The 19,340-nt window shown below is 55.2% G+C and overlaps 8 protein-coding genes across 8 annotated transcripts; 5 read left to right on the top strand and 3 right to left on the bottom strand.

The window, feature by feature from the left end:
• Positions 1-277: 277 nt before the first annotated feature.
• On the top strand, positions 278-2,289 carry PAA1_2 (Polyamine N-acetyltransferase 1; the record flags this gene model as incomplete). The annotated part of the gene is made up of 2 exons (XM_051493836.1): positions 278-335; positions 389-2,289. 2 exons carry the CDS (start codon positions 278-280, stop codon positions 2,287-2,289), a joined length of 1,959 nt encoding a protein of 652 aa, XP_051355515.1.
• Positions 2,290-2,512: 223 nt separating this feature from the next.
• On the bottom strand, positions 2,513-4,223 carry J4E92_002431 (uncharacterized protein; the record flags this gene model as incomplete). Its single annotated transcript, XM_051493835.1, has 2 exons — positions 2,513-4,065; positions 4,115-4,223. 2 exons carry the CDS (start codon positions 4,221-4,223, stop codon positions 2,513-2,515), a joined length of 1,662 nt encoding a protein of 553 aa, XP_051355514.1.
• Positions 4,224-5,294: 1,071 nt separating this feature from the next.
• Positions 5,295-6,542, top strand: J4E92_002430 (uncharacterized protein; the record flags this gene model as incomplete). Its single annotated transcript, XM_051493834.1, has 1 exon — positions 5,295-6,542. One exon carries the CDS (start codon positions 5,295-5,297, stop codon positions 6,540-6,542), a length of 1,248 nt encoding a protein of 415 aa, XP_051355513.1.
• Positions 6,543-7,534: 992 nt separating this feature from the next.
• Positions 7,535-8,864, top strand: J4E92_002429 (uncharacterized protein; the record flags this gene model as incomplete). The annotated part of the gene is made up of 3 exons (XM_051493833.1): positions 7,535-7,775; positions 7,839-8,086; positions 8,139-8,864. 3 exons carry the CDS (start codon positions 7,535-7,537, stop codon positions 8,862-8,864), a joined length of 1,215 nt encoding a protein of 404 aa, XP_051355512.1.
• Positions 8,865-10,351: 1,487 nt separating this feature from the next.
• J4E92_002428 (uncharacterized protein) lies at positions 10,352-12,219 on the top strand (the record flags this gene model as incomplete). The annotated part of the gene is made up of 3 exons (XM_051493832.1): positions 10,352-11,269; positions 11,334-11,711; positions 11,752-12,219. The coding sequence occupies 3 exons, from the start codon at positions 10,352-10,354 to the stop codon at positions 12,217-12,219; spliced, it is 1,764 nt and encodes a 587-aa protein (XP_051355511.1).
• A 357-nt stretch (positions 12,220-12,576) lies between these two features.
• On the bottom strand, positions 12,577-14,682 carry J4E92_002427 (uncharacterized protein; the record flags this gene model as incomplete). The annotated part of the gene is made up of 2 exons (XM_051493831.1): positions 12,577-14,198; positions 14,379-14,682. 2 exons carry the CDS (start codon positions 14,680-14,682, stop codon positions 12,577-12,579), a joined length of 1,926 nt encoding a protein of 641 aa, XP_051355510.1.
• Positions 14,683-16,206: 1,524 nt separating this feature from the next.
• On the top strand, positions 16,207-17,549 carry J4E92_002426 (uncharacterized protein; the record flags this gene model as incomplete). Its single annotated transcript, XM_051493830.1, has 2 exons — positions 16,207-16,399; positions 16,474-17,549. The coding sequence occupies 2 exons, from the start codon at positions 16,207-16,209 to the stop codon at positions 17,547-17,549; spliced, it is 1,269 nt and encodes a 422-aa protein (XP_051355509.1).
• A 715-nt stretch (positions 17,550-18,264) lies between these two features.
• Positions 18,265-18,881, bottom strand: J4E92_002425 (uncharacterized protein; the record flags this gene model as incomplete). Its single annotated transcript, XM_051493829.1, has 3 exons — positions 18,265-18,489; positions 18,559-18,773; positions 18,845-18,881. 3 exons carry the CDS (start codon positions 18,879-18,881, stop codon positions 18,265-18,267), a joined length of 477 nt encoding a protein of 158 aa, XP_051355508.1.
• Between the last annotated feature and the right edge of the window lie 459 nt (positions 18,882-19,340).

Genomic DNA, 19,340 nt, shown 5'->3' with positions numbered 1-19,340 from the left:
CATGGCCGAGGGTTCTGGCACAATGGCGATAGAGTTATCAGGGCGTCGCGGGATTCTGTTGGGAGTCTGGTGAGCGGGGATCTGCACGGTGATGCAGCGCGCCCAGGTGTCGAGTGTGGCGCTGTGGCTGGGCTGTGGCCGACGTTCCCACGTCCAACGCGACGAGGCACGCGCTTCCACTGCACACAACACCTGCGCAGCACCCCGACTCACCACCGCGCACCCGACGCGCCCCCCATGGTGATCGAGTAAACGGCGTCTTCGGCAGCAGCACGCCATGGAGCGCGAATACCATCGTCCGGACTTTGAGGGAGGCTTGCGGCCCCGACCAAAACGTCAGTATGCCTGTTCATCATGCGCAGGATTCATAGACTGACTACAACCACAGGCGCCGTGACCGACTATGGCTCGACGACGGTCCAGTGGATGCGCAACCGCCGCCCGCGCTACAAGAATGCGCCCGCGCCAGAGATGGAGCGGCCGAGCGCCAGCTACATCGTCGACATGCAGCCGCCCGCAGCACGTGTCGCCAGCGCCGCCGAGTCGATACCTGCCAAAGCCGTGCATTCGTCTCTGAACAAGGTCAAGCACCCCATCAACGTCGTCAAGTGGACGCCAGAGGGCCGCCGCCTGCTCACAGGCTCGACCAGCGGCGAGTTCACGCTGTGGAACGGCATGGGCTTCAACTTCGAGACCATTATGCAGGCCCACGAGGCTGCCATCCGCGCCGTCGAATACACATCCACCGACGACTGGCTCCTGTCAGCCGACCAGACCGGTGTCGTCAAGTACTGGCAGACCAACTTCAACAACGTCAAAGAGATTCAGGCCCACACCGAAGCTGTGCGAGGCCTGTCCATCGCGCCGACCGACACCAAATTCGTCACATGCGCCGACGACACCACGCTCAAGATCTGGGACTTTGCGTCGAGTACAGAAGAGTCGACGTTGACAGGACACGGGTGGGAGGTCAAGTCGGTCGACTGGCATCCGCACAAGGGACTGCTAGTATCAGGGTCCAAGGACCACCAGGTCAAGTTCTGGGACCCGCGCACAGGGCGCTGTCTGACGACGCTTCATGGACATAAAAACCCAATATCAAAAACCATGTTCGAGCCCGTCCAAGGAAACATGCTAGCAACATGCGCCCGTGACCACACAGCCCGCATCTTTGATCTCCGAATGATGCGCGACGTCTTACTGCTCAAGGGACATGAGAAGGACATCATCACCATGGCATGGCATCCCATGCACAAGAACCTGCTGTCTACCGGCGGCGTCGATGGTAGCATACACCACTATCTCCTCGACGAGCAGAACCCTCCCGCCGGCGTCGCACCCTCGATATCGCCCTACGACGCCGCCGACTCGCAAAACGCCCCCTCACAAACCATATACCCCGCGCACAGCCTGCAATATGCTCACGACTTCACTGTCTGGACCATGGACTGGCATCCGTTAGGCCACATCCTCGCCTCCGGCTCCAACGATAGGGTCACGCGCTTCTGGACGCGTCCACGGCCAGGCGACACCAACTACGTCAACGACCGTTACCACATTGGCCAAGCAGCAGCAGAGGCGCAAGGCACGTTCGACCGCGGTCAGGGCAGGCGGCAAAAGATGGAAGAAGAAGAGCAGGAGGCAGAAGACGAGGCCGAAGGCTTGGTCGACCAGAAGATGCCTTCAAAGAACCCAGGCGGTGGCTTCCTCCCACCTGGTCTTTCGCTGCCAGGACTCAACACAGCACCAGATGGCACTTCGAGTTCTCTACCGGGTATTGGGGGCACAAATCATCCACCAATCCCACCCCCACCAGGCGGTATGCCCTTTCCACCCCCACCAAATGCGGGCGGGGCGCCTATCCCTCCTTTCAACGGCATGGACCCCTCCCGCCTTGCACAACTCATCGCATCTGGCTCCCTACCACCCCCTCCTATACCCCATGGCCACGGACCTCCTCCACCAAACGCCAACGGAGCCCCTCCTTTTCCACCACCAAACTTTCCTGGCTTTCCACAAGGCATGCCCCCTGGTATGCCACCACTTCCTCCAGGTATGCCGCCTCCCGGATTCCCGGGCTTCCCTCCACCACCTGGCGGTATGGGGGCGCCGCCACCGGGATGGCCTGGGCCGCCCCCGCCGCCACAACAACAGCAAGGGTTTGCGGGTGGGCAGGGTGGACCTGCGGGTGTAGGTGCAGATGGTATCAGGAGAAGAGCGCCGTTACCGGATCAGCAGGATGCTTTGAAGGCAGAAATGAATCAGGGACGGTACAGAAAAGCAAGGTAGACGTATTTGGCGTTAGTGTTGACACAGGAATGTACGATGAAATTATGTTGGAAGTCAGTGAGCGTTTGTGTTACGATAAAGGACAGGGAGTGACAAGTAAAAGGTGCAGTACTAGTCCCTTTTCTTCTCCAGGAATACCCAGATTGGCCATCTACATTTGCGCTTTCGTACTGCTTGTGTGCTTCAAGACTCTTCATGTACACCTTCGTGGCCTCTACGCTCTCTACATATCCTCCACCAACCCAGGATCCTCCATGTCCTTGACGAACTCCACCTTGGCCACATCCTTCAACTCCACATGTCCCTTCACCACCCTTTCCCCATGATTCCACAACTCATCCAGAAAAGCCGGAACAAAAGTCCCCGGGCCTCTGACATCCTCCCTCTGCGCCGCAACCTCCGCCGCAATCTCATAATGCAGCAAACCCGCGACAGCAGCCAACAGCTTGTCCTCATGGCACGCAGCCAGATACGCAGATAGCGTGGTACCCAACGTGCACCCACTCCCCGTGATCCTCCCCAAATACTCATGTCCATTCGCCACCGCATACGTGCGCGCGCCATCCGAAACAAGATCCGTAGCCCCCGTCATAAGCACAACCGTGCGTTCGCGAGCCGCAAGCCGAGAAACGATATGCGCCCTTTGGGGCAGCGAGAAGAGTGAAGCACCAGAGTCCACACCTCGCTGTTGCTGACTCGAACTTTCAAGCGTATACCCACTCGCACGTGCAACGGCGAGAATCTCGCTCTCGTTTCCTTTAATCAAGTCGAAATACCCGGCGCCGAGGAGCTGGGCTAGAGCGTCTCGTCGTACACTGGTCGCGCCGGCGCCCACGGGATCGAGGATGATGGGTCCGCCGGCGGCGTTGTACGCGTTGATGGCTTGTTGGTAGTTTGCCAGTCCATCGGGTGTCACGGTGCCCATGTTTACTACCAGCGCGCCACCTAGTTTAGACAGGTCGGAGGCCTCGGCGCCGTAGTTTGCCATTATGGGGCTTGCGCCTACGCAGAGGGCGACGTTTGCGGCAAAGTTTTGGACAACGAGGTTCGTCATGTTGTGGGAGAGGGGGTTCATTCCTTTTACCTTTTTGGTTGCTGAGATGGCGGCTTTGAGGACAGAGGTTATTTCGTCGCGGGGGTTTTGGTGGTAGAAGTGTGGGAGTGGGGATTGGGGGGCAAAGGGCGGAGCTATCTTGAGGAGGTGGGTGAGGCGCGAAGACGCGGCTTTGGGGTCTTGAGCCCCGATTATGGCAGATACGATGGCAACGCCGTTGATGGTCTTGGGGTTTGCGTTGGCGGGAGTTGGAGCAAAGAGTTGGTATATTATGCGTTGGGTGTTTGAGGCGTTGATGCCGCCGATGCATACTGTTTTGACTTTGTTCTCTGCTTCGGTGCCTTGATCGAGATAGTGCAGTATCTTCCTTGTTCCGGTGATGCCGATGATGTCTTTGGTGTTCTTTTTGGTATTCGTGGCATACATCGTGCCGATGCCCAGGTAATCTGCTCCTTGCTCGACGGCTGTGCGCGCTTCCTGGATGGACGAGACGGTGACGCCGATGATTTTGTCTTCACCTAGGATACGGCGGGCCTCATGGGCGTTCATATCATCTTGGCCAATGTGGACGCCCTCACAGCCCACTGCGAGGGCGACGTCTACGCGGTCGTTGATGAGCAGAGGGACGTTGTGTGCCTTGCATTTTTCGTGGAGCTTCTTTGCTGTCGCGACGAGGATGCTGGTGTCGGAGGTTTTGTCTCTGTATTGGACGATGGTGACACCTGCACATGTCGATCAACATCGTGGCATGTTGTATTACGGCTGACTAACCTCCTAGTAACGCCTGCTCAACCACGTCGACCAGGTCTCGGTTCCCGAGGATGGCCTCTGTAGAGTCTGTCACGAGATACAGCGAGTAGTCTACTTCCTGCCTAGTCATCTTGGCAAGTCGGCGTGCAGCTGGGGCAGAATGCTCGAGCTCGTCGTCGTTGAATGGGGGATGTTCGAAAAGCAACTAGCAGGTGTGACGCAATCTAGGCGCGGCTCGCCAAAGTCTGCGGCTGGTTTTGCAGGACCTGGTAGCGAGTGTCGACGTACTAAGCCACACAGGCTGCTGCGAGCCTTGGACCTGTTCAACGACGACTGCTGGGCGACCAACACGCTGGCCCACGTTGCTAGATGCGACATGGCTGGTGGTGTTTGCCGCGAGATGCGGGGCGTTCAGGGTGGATACAGGCCACATAGCAACTGTCAAACGCTTCCCCGGTTGCCTGCATGTATCGATGAACGCACCGCAGAGCTGTTTGATGTCCCGCCGTTTGTGTAGACGCCCAGACGCTTTGTCCGTCGCCATGTGCAAGTGACAAAGCCAGGCAGCGCACGACGGCCTGAGTCAGGGCGGGGCTGATGGGGGCGTTTGGTATGCACGGTAGAACGCTCTGCTAGCGTGGCTCGGCAAGTTCGAAAAACTAAAGGCCGCGACCCCATATAACTTCCCTCGACCACCCGCAGCCCGCACACACTCCCCTTGGAACCAGCCAAAATCCATCCGTCGACCTCGCCCACACCAGTGACTGCCACTGGCAACAGCACCCGCCCACTCTGCCCTATCCGCCCAACCGCCTGCTCGTCGCCCGCCCGCGACCTGCCTGAACCGCCACCTCGACGTCCGCCTCCAGGCCCCAAGCACCAACCGCACCTCAGAGTCGCCCACGACAACAGGAGTATATGTATTCGCGCCAACGCTACGCCTTCCGAGTCGAACCTCCCCCCAAACTGCAAAAATTTCGCTGTATGCGGATACCAAGCAGCATCATCCACCAAACCAACGGCTAATCCACTGCCCCTCCTGACCCCGAGTCGCACACACACACCCAACCCACACGTACTAGAGACTGCTTCTGCGCATGTCTCTTTCGGCCCTCGTCAACATAGCTGATCCGACCCCGTTCGCCCGCCCGCCGCACCGCCATTAACCACCCCCTCGCCCAGTCCCCGCACCACCGTCGCCATGGCTACCGTCAACATCCGCCGCGATGTCACCGACCCCTTCTACCGCTACAAGATGGAGCGCATCCAGTCCAAGATTGAAGGCAAGGGCAACGGCATCAAGACCGTCATCGTCAACCTGAGCAGCGTCGCTCAGTCCCTCGCCCGCCCGCCCGCTCACGTCATCAAGTACTTTGGCTTCGAGCTGGGCGCCCAGACCAACACGAGCCCCAACGACGACCGTTGGATCATCAACGGCGCCCACGACGCCAGCAAGCTCCAGGACTACCTCGACGGTTTCATCTCCAAGTTCGTCCTCTGCAAGAAGTGCAAGAACCCCGAGACCGACGTGCACATCAAAGATGGCAACATCACGCTCGACTGCAAGGCTTGCGGAAAGATTTCCGACGTAGACCCCCGCCTCAAGCTCAGCTCCTTCATCCTGAAGAACGAACCCAAGAAGGGCAAGAAGGACAAGTCCAGCAAGAAGGCTGAGCGCCGTGCCCGCAAGGAGGCTGAAGCCCGCGGCGAGGCTACCTCCCCCGACGGCGGCAGTCCCGGTGACAGCGCTGAGGAGAACGGTGACGACGGTGACATGGCACTCGAGGCCGGCAGCGACGACGAGCTGACCCGCCAGATCAACGAGGGCGCCAAGGAGATTGACGAGGAGGATGCCAAGGAAGTTGAGTGGTCCATCGACACCTCGGAGGCCGCCATCAGGGCTCGTGCCCAGGACCTTCCCGACGACCTCAAGCGTGCCCTTGTCATTGAGGATGACGACGAGGGCGGCTCCAGCTACGACACTTTCGGCAAGTGGATCATCGACACTGGCGCGGAGAAGGGCGGTGTTGAGAAGCTTGACAACGTCGACATCTACGTCAAGGCCAAGGAGCTCGGCATCGAAACCAAGCACCGCACACTTACCGTCATTCCCCAGACCCTCTTCACCGAGAAGATCGTCAAGCAGATGGATGGCCGTGCTCCCATGCTCAAGAAGATGATCACCTCGGACAAGCATGAGAAGGCTTTCCTTGGTGGCATCGAGCGCTTTGTCGGCAACGACAAGCCCGAGCTCATCCCTCAGGTCTCGGCCATCCTGTTGAAGGTGTACGAGAACGACCTCGTCTCGGAAGATCAGCTCAAGGGCTGGTGCTCCAAGGCCAGCAAAAAGTATGTCGACCTCAAGGTCAGCAAGTCTGTCCGCAAGTCGGCCGAGCAGTTCAAGGAGTGGCTGGAGAATGCGGACAGCGACGACGAGGATTCCGAGTAGAACCTCGACTGCAGCGACACGTGCATGGTAATAATACGCGGAATGTCCAACTGTTGTCAGTCATTACCTTTGGTCTTGCTTGTCTTGTTTTGATTTGTTTTAGACGGCGTGTAGGTAACTCTACTCCTGTTTCCGACACACGTTTGGGCCAGTCGCGATGACAGCCTCGTATTCTTCTCCCCTCTAGATAGCCTACTAAAGAAACTTTGCTCTCGCACCACCTCGCTTCAGTGACCTGCATTGCTCTACACGAGCCCCACTTGCCGTTCGCCGTTATCATTTCCTTCCACCAGGTGCTCGGGCCCATCACTACTATGCGCCCGAAGTTTCTGCATGCACTGTGGCGAGCGCATTGGATCTGTGACAGTAGTTCCATCCGGGCTCGTGGATGCAGCTGCATGCCCCACCCCAATGATCGATCTTCGCTAAAGCCATGCAATCTCACCACGTAGTCTTGCCTCCGGTCCATTCACGATCAAATCCCTCAGCCTTTTTCACATTCAGCATGCACGATAACGCACGAAAAAGCAACATCGGGATTCGCCTAGTCTCAGCACGCGTGCATCGACATGCTCTCGCACCGGCCATCTCCACAAGGGTACATTAGTCTCCGAGGCTTAACCCCACCCAGGCAAGAACAAGCGGAGCTCCCATGCTCTGGACAGCAGGCCATGCACACTTTTTTCACCACCGCGCATGGTGGCCGGAGCGAGGGACGCGACTGGCGAGAACGAACGAGGGCAGCCCTCGTTGTTTAAAATGTGGCCGACCCCCACTTGGGGAATGAGTTGCAACCTCTCGCAGCCGCCAAATCGTACGCAACTGTACACCACCGTGAGCGACTTCTGGAGTTTTGCGCTCACGTCAATTGCGAAAAGCTCCACCTCACCACGCTGAGTTTTACGATCTTGCCGACAGGCTCTCGATAGCAGTGTCAAGCCTGCGCGCTCAGTTCCCGCGCTTTCGAACCCTCCAGGATCAAGAGAGCGGTCATGAATCCGATTCAAGCTTACCCTGCTGAGGGCGTGGTCGTTCAAGATGCTCATCACGGCCACTACGCGCCCGAGGCAGCTCATGACAAAACCGGTGCTGGCACACATGTGACATCTGAGAATGAGTCGCATAACGGTGCGGCCGGGAATGAGGTTCTAGAACGCGATGCGCAGACCAAAGGACGCTGGTTCCAATACCTCAAGACCAAACAATTCTGGATCACATTGGTCCTTGGGCAGGGTATGCACCAAACACACTATTACTGGATGTTCGAAATGTAGACTAACAAGGTATTACTTCCAGTCCTCGCTCTCTGCATCACCGGTACAAATACATTATCGTCTCTGCTCGCGGAAGAGGGTACATCGATACCCGCCTTCCAGTCCTTCTTCAACTACGTCCTCCTCAACATAATCTACACATCGTATACCCTCTACAAGTACGGCTTCAAGAAATGGGGGCGAGTCGTCATAAAAGACGGCTGGCGGTTCTTTATCCTCGCCTTCATGGATGTCGAGGGCAACTATTTCATCGTTCTGGCGTATCGTTACGTAGGTTCTTGTCCATTCTCTCGTGTAGACTTGCATGCTGACACACGACTAGACCACCATCCTCAGCGCCCAATTGATCAACTTCTGGGCCATCGCCGTTGTCGTAATAATTTCCTTCTTCTTCCTCAAGGTCCGCTACCACTACACGCAAATTTTCGGCATCCTTCTGTGCATCGGCGGTCTAGGCGTAATCTTCGGCTCTGATCACATCACCGGTACCAACAACTTTGGCGCTACGGACCAAGTCAAGGGCGATCTTTTTGCGCTTCTAGGCGCCACATTCTACGGTCTGTCCAACGTATTTGAAGAGTGGTTGGTTTCCGAACGGCCGCTGTATGAGGTTGTTGGCCAACTTGCTTTCTGGGGCATGTTCATCAACGGTACGCAAGCGGGTATCTTCGACCGCGCCGCCTTCCGCAGTGCGACTTGGAACGCCAAGGTTGGAGGCTACCTCACCGGATACACACTCATCCTTTCCCTCTTCTACTCCCTTGCACCGGTCCTGTTCCGTCTCAGCTCCGCTGCATTTTTCAACATCTCCCTTCTCACAGGAAGCTTCTGGGGTGTGGCGATTGGCGTCAAGGTCTTCGGATTGAACATTCACTGGATGTACCCCATCGCCTTTGTCCTCATTATTATTGGCCAGGTTATCTATTTTCTGCGACAGAGTATGGTTGGTGAGGCGTTGAAGCCATGGCTGGGCAAGGATCAGGAAAGAGGCCATGCAGGTGTGGGTACGGCGAAGAAGAGGGTCGAGAGGCCTGAGGCTATTGTCTAGGAGTAGATTCCATGACGGCAACGCCAAAGGGATGATGTCGGCATTGCTCATAAGATCTACTAAACTTACGAACCCTAATGAAAGACTCCGATAGTAAATGCTGGTCTTCTTAGTCGTCTCCATCGGCGAAGAAGACATGTAAACTCAATATCTCAACCGATCTAGCAGCTACGAGATGGGCATCCTCCGTCCAGACCACCTTCGTCTATCAGCCCATCCTATCGACCAGTTGCGATGCGCAGTGAAACATTCCGTTGTGATGACAAAGTAGCCGTGGCTCAATTGCGCCGCACACTTGACCCTGAGGTTCTGCTCATGATCCCTTGTTGTCGTAGCTCCAATCGGGTATAATTGGTGCAAAGAGCCTATTCGGAATACGAATAGAAGCCAGCCGTTGCTTGAGGTTGGGTAGCAAGTCATATAGGCCAGATGAAAATGCGTATGAGTTATCAACGAAACTCGCTCTTCTACCGTATGATTAGAAGCTCGTGCGTGAGGGAGATGCTAAGCCACCGCGCTTCTAAAAAACGGCCAGTTTTCCTTTCTCACAAGTCCAAGAACTCGCCGATTTTTCTTTCTGCCGATTGGAAAAGCCGGAACCTGATTTCAAGAATGAGGGAAAGGAAGACGCCAGCCTCGACCCAGAATGCAAAAGTCGCGAAGTTCTTCCATGCAGTCCAACAAACGACATACGCGGTTGTTATGCCGAAGCCAGCAATGGCTGCGCTTGCAATCGGGGTTGTTGGTAACCAGCCCTTGTCCGAAGCTGTCAAGATGAGATAACTGACTGCGAATGCTTCTAGCGGCAAAAACGCCATGACGAGGCACGTGAAGTCGTCGTTGACTGGTAACGAGGGTGACACGTAGGCAATGGCGCCTGTTATGATCCAGCAGGCTAGATTTCCTGTAAATGCAAGAAGCATGGTACCGGCAGTCGGTTTGTGTGGAGACTCGTGTATGCGATGTGTTTGAGATCCGGCTGCGCTGTCTGCCTTGGTTGTAGTTGGAGAGCCTGCAACTTTTATATTGCTCATGGTGACGGGAAACGGTGAGATGTGTCTTTGAGAGGTCACGCTCGAATTTGCTTTACAGCGATTCGTTTTACGGTCTTTGGGACTTTCTTGGTTTGAATTTGCAGGTAAGATGACGAACGCCAGGCCGTCACGTTCGTCTGGGTCGGATCGCACGGCATATCAGCAAATCAAAGGCATCGTTCTTCAACCTCAGGTTCTTGAATTCGGCCTCTGAGTAATGTCACATGTGCACGAACACATTTAGTGACTGTAGTGCATTTGCGTGGAGCAGAGGCAGTTGAAGCTCGTGCCTAGGTAGTATTCGTTACTAGCCTGTCTTGGCTGACGCCACTTATCACCTGCACCAGCCACTTTCCAACCTTACTTCATCTATACTCTTCCTCAGCAAGCATTAAACCATCCTGCTCTATCCGTGGCAGCTCTCAACCTAAATATATACAAATCTCGCAGATCATGTCTTCGCGCGGTCTTCCCGACGTCTTGATGCAAAAGGTCGACGATTATGTCGATTCGCTGGCGCCCCAGATCCAGCCCCGCATCGCCTCCGAACTTGAAGTCTTCCAACAAAAGACTATCGACAGCCTGGAAACCCAGGTCGTAGACGCTTTTCGTTCACTGTTCGGTAAAGACAGGCCGTCTTCGTCGGATGGCAGCCGATCGGGTCCTTGGAACCTCAATGACGCAGCACCCGACGCCTATGGTGGACAGTCATTGCCTTTTGCGGATGAAATCGCCAAGTTGACGCGTAGCTTCGGTCAGATTTCTGATGAAGCGGGCGGGGATTTGCGCGATATATTCGATCTTACGGAGGGGAACCGAGGAGGCCCAGAGCAGTCTCGATCTGTAGACGGGGATTTCTCGTCTGGAGCTCGAGGTTTCCTTTCATCGGCTCTCAATGTCGTGCAAGATCATTTCGACGAAAGAGGGTCAAAGGGTGGTCAGTCCTTTGAGATTGGGGGTCTTCTCGGCATGATCAGTAACACAATCAAGGACGCATCTCAGAACCCCGAGGAGAAGGCGAGACTTATCAGCCCAGAGATCAAGCAGACAGTTGGTGACAAGTTACGTCAACAGCACGCGCCTCTCGCTGAGCAGTTCACCCGCATAGCTCTGGAACACATCAAGCGCTGGCTTCGTGGAAACACAAGCACGCGCGACTTGGGTGATGGTGCGAAAGCCGAAATTGCCGAACAGGTGGGCGACCTGGTAAAGGGCCTTGGAAATTTGTTCGGGAGCAAAAAGAGCAGCAATGAGGAGACTTCGAGAGGCTTTGATGACTCTAGTCGTGATGGCGAGAGCAGTAGTGGTGGAGGCTTCTCCCGCGTCATCAGTGACAAGCTCAGCACGGGTCTCGCCAAAGTCCACCGAGAAGTGAGTAATATCCCTCCACGAGATTTGTGTGAGAAAAATACTGACATGACACACCCATCTTTAGGTTCGCTTGGAGTTCCGCAAGATCCTCGGAGCAATCGAGAAACAACTGTTCGAATTGTTACCTGATCAATTCCAACGTCCGCTCGAGAAGATACTAGGTGGAAATCCTTTCGATTCACAGCTCGACCGCGATGCGTCCGGTCCAGCAGATCGCGGATTTGGAGATGACATCAAGTCCAAATTGCTCTCCAAGATCCGTGCTTTGGTACAAAAGGTACAAGAGACACTTCGAGAAAGCATACTGGGTGTAGTCAATGGTGGTCATCGCAAGTTTGAACGTCAGAGCTGGGTCTTCGTGCAGGGCATGGTAGAACAGAAAGTACAAAGGTACCTGCCCGACGTCAAGATCAACGTCCCAGACGATATCGGAAACGAGAACGTAAGCGTCGGATCTCCGACTGCGAACACAAGCATGGGAGGAGGGTACCAACCTCCGTCGCAACCGCCACACAGTGACCATGGTCCAGCACCTCCGTCTGGCAGTTACAGTGGACAGGAACATATACCGCAGGGATACAACAACCCCCCACAGTACCAGAGCCATGATCAATACCGAGAGGAGCCTAGACGCGAGTACCAAGATCATCAGGCGTCACAATACCCACCGCCTCAAGACTATCGACCCGAGCATCACGGGCCACCTCATGAAGGCTATGCTCCTCAGCAATATCAACCACCTCAACATCACCGCCCTGAATCATATCCATCTCAGGACTACCGATCTGAGCACCATGCCCCACCTACACAGGGTTACCATCAAGGACCTCCAGACTATCGTTCGGAGCAGTACCCACCATCCCAACAAGGCTACCCTCAACAAGAGTATTCTCAGCGTGACTACCGCGGTGACGGGTATCGAAGGCAGGACTATTAAAAGAGTCGCGTAGGGGCACTAACCATGTCAAGCGTGCAAGGTACAGGTGTCAGCTTGCGCGACTTCTTCCACAACCATACCTACGATGAAATAGCAAACAATTATAAAGCCATCGATGACTTCCCGTCTGTAGTTCCCGGGCAGATGTATGTAAGCGTAAGATGTATGACTAGGACTGCAATATCTTTTCGGTAATCGTAAAAGCCGAATTCCGGCTGAAGATTCCTGGATTACGTCGCAGATACGATTACTATAATAACTAAGCGCTACCGACAACTCCATAAATGCAGGCCCAAAGAGATCCGTGGTATCATATATCTGTTCCTCCCAACAATCCGTACGCCTGAATGATCCGTCCCTTGTAGTCCCCTTATGAGGACGATGACGCAGAATCTTCAGCAGAGGGCGAAAGCGAGGCTCCACCGACCCGAAGAGCTTTCAGCGCAACGTCAACTTCAGTGGTCGCCATCTTCTGCCATTTCTCCCGCGTGTCTTGATCCGCCAACGCATCAGCACCAGCTTCACCAACCTTTTCGTATAGCAAACGTGATACGTCGCGATTGACGTCGGTATACTCCTGTTTCGTGACTTCTTTCTTCAGGTAAATGGGTTTTAACACAGCTGTAACCATGCGCTGCAGTTCAGCTTTGGTAGAATACGAGAGGGTCGGCCGGCTAGGCGACGAGTCCTTCGAGCGAGGGGGGCTGCTGAGGCCGACAGAGCGATGCGCGAGTGTGCGACGTCCGGGGCGGTCGTCGTCTGCAGGGGAATACGGCGAGTAGGTTGGCGACAATTGCTGGTCCTGTTGTACAGGTGATGTGGTGCGAGTAAGATTAAGAGGCGGCGGTGTGGACATGCCGGGAGGTTTCTGGTAGACCGGCGACAGACCTGGGGAGGAATGTTGGGGAGAACAAGCGCGCTCCACGATGATGCGCCGGGGCTGTGGGGCGGCGATCTCCTTGTCGCGCTCGGCAAACCGGTCGACCTCGACCTCCTGAAGCAACGATTGCAGAAAACCAGGCGCGGGAGTTGAACTCTCACCGGTTGGAACTGCAGGGGGCGATGATGCAGCAGCAGGAGCGTGAGTGCTAGCCACCGTGTTGCGGCGTGCGGCTGCCGACGATGACTCTCCGTTGTCCAGGTGCATACGGGTTCGAGGGCGCTTGAGCTTGCGTTCTGGCTTCTGCTCGCGAGGCTCAGAATCGGCAGGAGAGGAGTCGATGGACTTGCGTTTGCGGCCTCTTCGGCTACTGGTGCTCGCTACGCTGGGGGCAGGACGTGCGTCACCTTGGGCTAGCTGCTCGCGCGCCTTCTCGAATTGGTTCCACGCCCGCAGTTCTTCCTGTGACTCTGGATCTTTTGGTGTCTTTGGTGGCTCGCGATGAAGCGTTCGATTCGTCGGTCGTGTAGCGCCGTTGGAGTTGCGGCGTCGACCGGTTACAACATTGTCAGTGGCGATTTGGAAGCGAGTGCCGGCTCCGGCCTGTCGTGCGACTCGCATGCGCTGCTCCCATCTACGGTCATCGCGTCGCGTGGCATCTGACTGGTTCTCAGACTGTTCTTCCTCGTCAAAGGGGAACTCGATGTCAAACTGCAATCGGTCCCAGACGCTCTGCCAGACGCCCACCCATTCGTCAGGGGCATGATTGTGACGCGGCACACGGCTCCGGCCGTTGATCCAGGCAGCGGGACCTCGTACTGCAGGTCGTCGTCGGGACGCGGCTTCCAGCAGACTAGGATTCTCAACACAGCCCTGGCAATACCAGGGCCCGCGAGATGGCATCCGGTCGAGTCCAGCACAGAAGACATGGCAGAGTTGTTCGCAGCTATGGCAGTACATGAGCTGCGATGCGTCGCCAAATTCATCACAGACCATGCATGCATCGTAGCTTCCGTCATCCTCCAGTATGTAGTCGTCGTCGATGATCATGGACGGATCGATATCGGCGACTTGCTGCTTGTCTTGCACGGCGTACTCGGATAGTTTGGGTCCTGGTGAGTTGTTAGTCGAAATTCCATGTTGACAGAGCCACCTTGTGCGGCAAGACATTATAGGTTTGGGTAGAGGTCATGCTGAGCTTGACTGACCATTTAGCCAGTAGCTAGGCTACTATCAGCCAACAATAGCAGCGTCACAACCGCAGGGCTCCGTAGCATCCAGGACTGACATACCTCCAACGCGCGCGCTGAGCTCGACCATGTTGAAACTGGCTCGACATATAGGGCAACTGTTCGCTCGTTCGACCCAGGGCTTGAGGCACTCGTTGTGCAGATCGTGGCCGCATGGCAGTAAATGTGCGACCAAATCGTCCTCCTTGGTAGACTCTACGGCCGCCATCTTATCCTTGGCATGTGATTGGAGGTCGACATCAGCGCCATCCTCAAGCGGCTTGGTCGCCAGCGATGATGCGGTGGCGGTAGGGCCGTCGTCGAGGGGGACGAGATCGCCGAGGCAGACTATACACGTCTCGGCCATTGGTGTGATGCTTGGAAGTGAAAGAGCGGAAGTACTCGTCGACGCGATTCATAAGTTGGGAAGATGATCAAGTCGAGAGAGCGGGGACTGTGGTTTAAGTAGCGGACGCTAGTGGCTTGGCCTGCAGCCACACTCCTAGGCAGTCGCAACCAACCCCGGAAACCCGTGATGTTTACCAGGAAGAGGATGCTCAAGTGGAGACTAGTGGCGCCTTTGGTAGTGTAGAATGCGTGACGAGATCCAAAGCTGCTGCGGGCGGGCAGATGCTAGATGATCAGTCATTCTTCGCGCTTACCTTACCACGTGTTCGGGACCCGAAGGAGCAGTCCGGATGACTTGCGATGTCACCGAGTGGTTACCTATGGTGTAAATATGTTTCAGTTCAACCGCTTCGCTATCTCTTCAACTCTTGATTGTGTCAGGTGCGCTTGTGGTATGCATGCGGAAGGCGCGCTTAGCCTCAAGGTACTCGCATCGGTTTCCGTCTCGCGTCTATGGGGCATTCTGAAGTGGGAAGTCCGCGCATACAAGGCCGGACGGACTGGAGATCTGGACAATCTTATCTTCGCGAGAAGACGTCACTATGGAATACACTGATAAGATAACGACAGCTGCTGAATCTGGTGTTGATGGGCCGAACAATGTGTCTGCAGCGCAAGCTCCCTCGGCGTATGGTGACGTGCAGCGCTACCAATGCCAGCCCTTGTATATTCGATACTGCGTTGGAAGACGACTCGAAAGTTCCGCCTTTGTATGGACAAAGTAAAGCAATGTAACGGGTCTTGTATTTCTACGTGTAGCGCCTCGGGCGACCTTGTAGGCGCCGGACGAGGATACCGCGCGACGCGGGCGATGTGAGTTCGCGGTATGTTTGCGGCGGCTTCTTGCATGTAGCTACCATCATCTTGAATCCTGCTGTCAGGTCTTCCTGTGAGATTTGCATATTAGCGACACTGCGAGAAACGTGGGTGTCGCAGAAAGCAGACCGCTTCATCTGCACTGTCGCGCTCCTCCACCAGGCTTCTCTGCCTTCATTGCCCGATCCAGAGAGATGACTCAGTCGTGCGATTGGAGTACAACAACTTGTGTGGAGGCCGAAAAGCCATTCAAGGATAGCGGTGAGGAATGCAATTCATCGGCGTGGAGGGGCATTGCTCAAATTCAGCGTCTGTTGCCAAGGCGCTTAGAATATTTCGAGAATAGTGCATGTCCACATCGTGATCTATGTAAAGGCTTACTCTGTACGTGGTATCGTTAGCTGACGATCATTTTGATCTTGAACTGTATTGTAGTGCAACACTCGCGATGCAGCCTTCCTTCTTATGAGGCGTACTGCGAGCGGTGCAGATATTGTATCTACCGCGCACGCCGGCGCCTGCCTCGGCATGACCGCAGGCATCCAAAAGAAGGGTCTTGTCCGAGTCGCGTAGTATTCAATGATTAGGAATTTCCCCTAGCTGCACCCCGATTGACGTTTTCCTGTCTCCTCGTCTCTTCTTTGCTCAATCACACACCCTCATCAGGATGGCTCAAGAATCGCGACAGTATGAGCTAATCTTGCTGGGAGCAACCGGATATACCGGAAAACTCGTTGCGGAATGGGTGACTACCCATCTGCCGGATGATCTCAAGTGGGCCGTTGCTGGACGCAATGCGAAGAAACTTCAAGCTGTAGTCGACGAATTGACGAAGCTAAAGCCAGATCGCAAGCAGCCAGGTATGTGGCGACAGAATCTGCGTTACAAATATGTGACGGACAAAATCTGAGACGGGTCAGCTAACGAGACCTAGCTATCGAGACATGCGAGCTCGAGCGTCAACAGCTAGAAACGCTTGTTAAGAAGACAAAGCTCATCATCACGACGGTGGGCCCCTTCATGCACTATGGCGAGCCTGTCCTTGCCGCCTGTGTGAACAACGGCACACACTATCTAGACTCCACTGGTGAGGTGCCATGGATCTACGACATGGTTGCCAAATACGATGAGCTTGCAAAGAAGAACAAGACCATAGTCATCCCCGAGTGTGGTCTCGACTCTGTTCCTGCAGACATCATGGCGTACGTCCTCGCTCGCGAGGTGCGCAAGCGCTACGACGCACCCTGCGAGCGCGCCATCATGACACTCTACGACTTCAAATCTGGAATCAGTGGTGGAACATCCCTTACTATGCTGGAACTCTTCAAGAAATATTCACTCAGTCATCTCGGAAAGTCGATGCACCCATACTCGCTTTCGCCGGTTAGCGCAGACAACGTCGTCGCAGCACCGTCGGGAAGCTTTCCATACAGTCTTTTCGGTCTACAAAGTATTCCTGAGCTTGGAGGCATCCAGACAACTGGACTCATGGCAAGCGTCGATGTATGCATTGCACATCGCTCGTGGGGTCTGTACCAGTCTTCGGGTGACGACACCCTGCAATATGGTCCCAAATTCCGGTTCAACGAGTACGCGCGTGCTCCCAGCTTCTTTGTTGGGCTAGCACAGAAGGTCGTTCTTACTTCAGTCGCCGTCCTGCTTGCCATACCAGTAACACGCTGGTTGTTGGAACCCGTCTTCAAGATGGTCATCCCAAGCCCAGGCCAAGGACCGTCGAAAGAGAGCATGAAGGATGACTTCATGCACTACCGTGGTGTTGGCACCACTGGGGACGGAAAGAAGGTGATTGCCAACCTCGAGGTCGCACATGGTGGGTATGTTGCCACGGCGATGACACTCAGTGCCGCCGCCTTAGTCGTTCTCCGAGGCAGGCTAGAGGACAGCGAGGCGGGTAAGCTAGGAGGTGGCATTCTTACACCCGCAACACTGGGAGATGAGTACGTGAAGACACTGAATGACTTTGGCATGAAGATCAGAGTGGACAAGTAAGATAGTGAGCGGGAAGGCCTTTGGCCAACAATTGATCTCCAATATCCAATCTACGAAAAGTTCATTTGAACACAGCATGTACGAAACGAGCAGATCACATGCTTTGATCGTAACCTTACCGCACGTGGCTTCATCATACATCATCCCTGGTCTTCTCATCAAAGTGTCACGAGAGCGATGATGTCAATGAAAAATACGTTTAGCTAGTCTTGACGATGTACTCAGCTTGCTAATCAAGATCAATTATGCAAAACGACTGGACCTATTCCTCTCACTTTCAATGCACCTACTCTCTCGACTATTGTCGTTTCCGTCTTCAGGTGACTGCCTCAGCAAATATACAGTATAGACGTGATAGCTAAGCTATAGTCCCCTATTGCTGGGTTGTCGTTGATCGCTGCTTCGATTCCCCAACCCCTCTATAGTGGATATTGGAACGACAATGCATTAAACGGTACGATGGAATCTCCCCTTCTCGGGGAGCTCAAAGCAGTCGCCCGATTGTGTTCTGCCAGCCCCTACAGAAAGCCTCCAACACTAGTGCAGCGGCTACTTGGGCAAAAGCGTTTGGTTGAGGGTCAAATGGTAATTCCTGGTGCTGATGTAAGAAAGTGCTCGGGTATTAAACGCAAGTGTCGCTCGTCCTCGTCCGCTACGCCTCCTCTCTGATCCACCGTCCACATCCAACAGAGCAGACGCCAATAGCCCAGTGTGCTCATGACCCGCAGTGTGTCTCTTCCTTCTTGGTTGTACCATCTTCCTTCTGCCTCGCACCACCGGGTCCCTGCTTAGCCAAGGCTTCAATCATCTCCGCAACCGCAAGGGCCTTTGTCCGGTTCGCTTCTTCATCTGCGGGGTCTGAGAGGGTGTCGAGGCCGCCGAAGAGCCAGAGTTCTTGTAAAGCGCGGATGAGGGTGGAGATGCCTTGTGCCGTTCGGATCTACGCACTGTTAGCCCAGCCCCGCTGCGTTGGGAAAGCTGGCGTGCGGTATGGAAGCTTGCGACGCACCAAGGCAGCACTTTGTTCTCTAATGACCAGCTCCCTTTGTGCAGACGTTGCATAGTCCAATGCCGGCGGAAACTCGGTTCGTGTGTCGTCTTCCGAGTAGTCGGTCGCATCCTGCATCTTCACGGCGCGAAGAATGGTGGAGAGGTAGCCGTCGCCGCCCCATGGGTCATCTTTCCGGTTGTCGACAATGGAAGTGCATAGTGCCTCGGTCTTTGCTGCAAGAGGGTTAGCATGCGCTTGACGGGCTCTCGTGTGTCTGCATCTCCATAGCGTATATGGCACATACCGAGAAGTGCCTCTTTCGTCCGCTCTGAAGGGTTCATAGCGGGGCTGCAGGTGTGTCTGGCGCTCTGAGTTGCGGAGTTTCGGGAGTGGCCTCCAGCCCGATCAAAGGGCTTATCGATAGCTAGCTCGCACAACTTGTGCTATGCAAACTTGGCTGCCGGCCCTGCATTCGACTTGATCCAAGCATGCGATCGCCACGGTGATCAACACGGGGGGGCTTCAAGTCCCAGGGTCCGAGAGTGAAGATCACAGTCTCGCGACCCAAAACCTCGGCGTCGCGTCACGCTATTGATCAACCCGGGGCATGACGTCCTTCAAAGGGGCCCCGTGTGTCGCCAATCTGGGACCGAAGCATTTAACCATTTATCCCCGATGATACGATGGACCCGGTACCTGGTAGTATCGCGCCATGTCAAATCGAGTCCCAGGTGTCTGTTCACCCAAGGCATACACCTGGCCATGACGGCGACGTCGAAAGCTTCAGCGGCTCGTCACAA

The sequence above is a fragment of the Alternaria infectoria genome, assembly GCF_024043175.1.
Source record: "Alternaria infectoria strain BMP 0036 chromosome Unknown scaffold_3, whole genome shotgun sequence".
In the NCBI taxonomy this organism is placed as follows: domain Eukaryota; kingdom Fungi; phylum Ascomycota; class Dothideomycetes; order Pleosporales; family Pleosporaceae; genus Alternaria; species Alternaria infectoria.
Note: the sequence above shows the minus strand (reverse complement) of the source record. Positions and strands in the feature narration are given on the sequence as shown.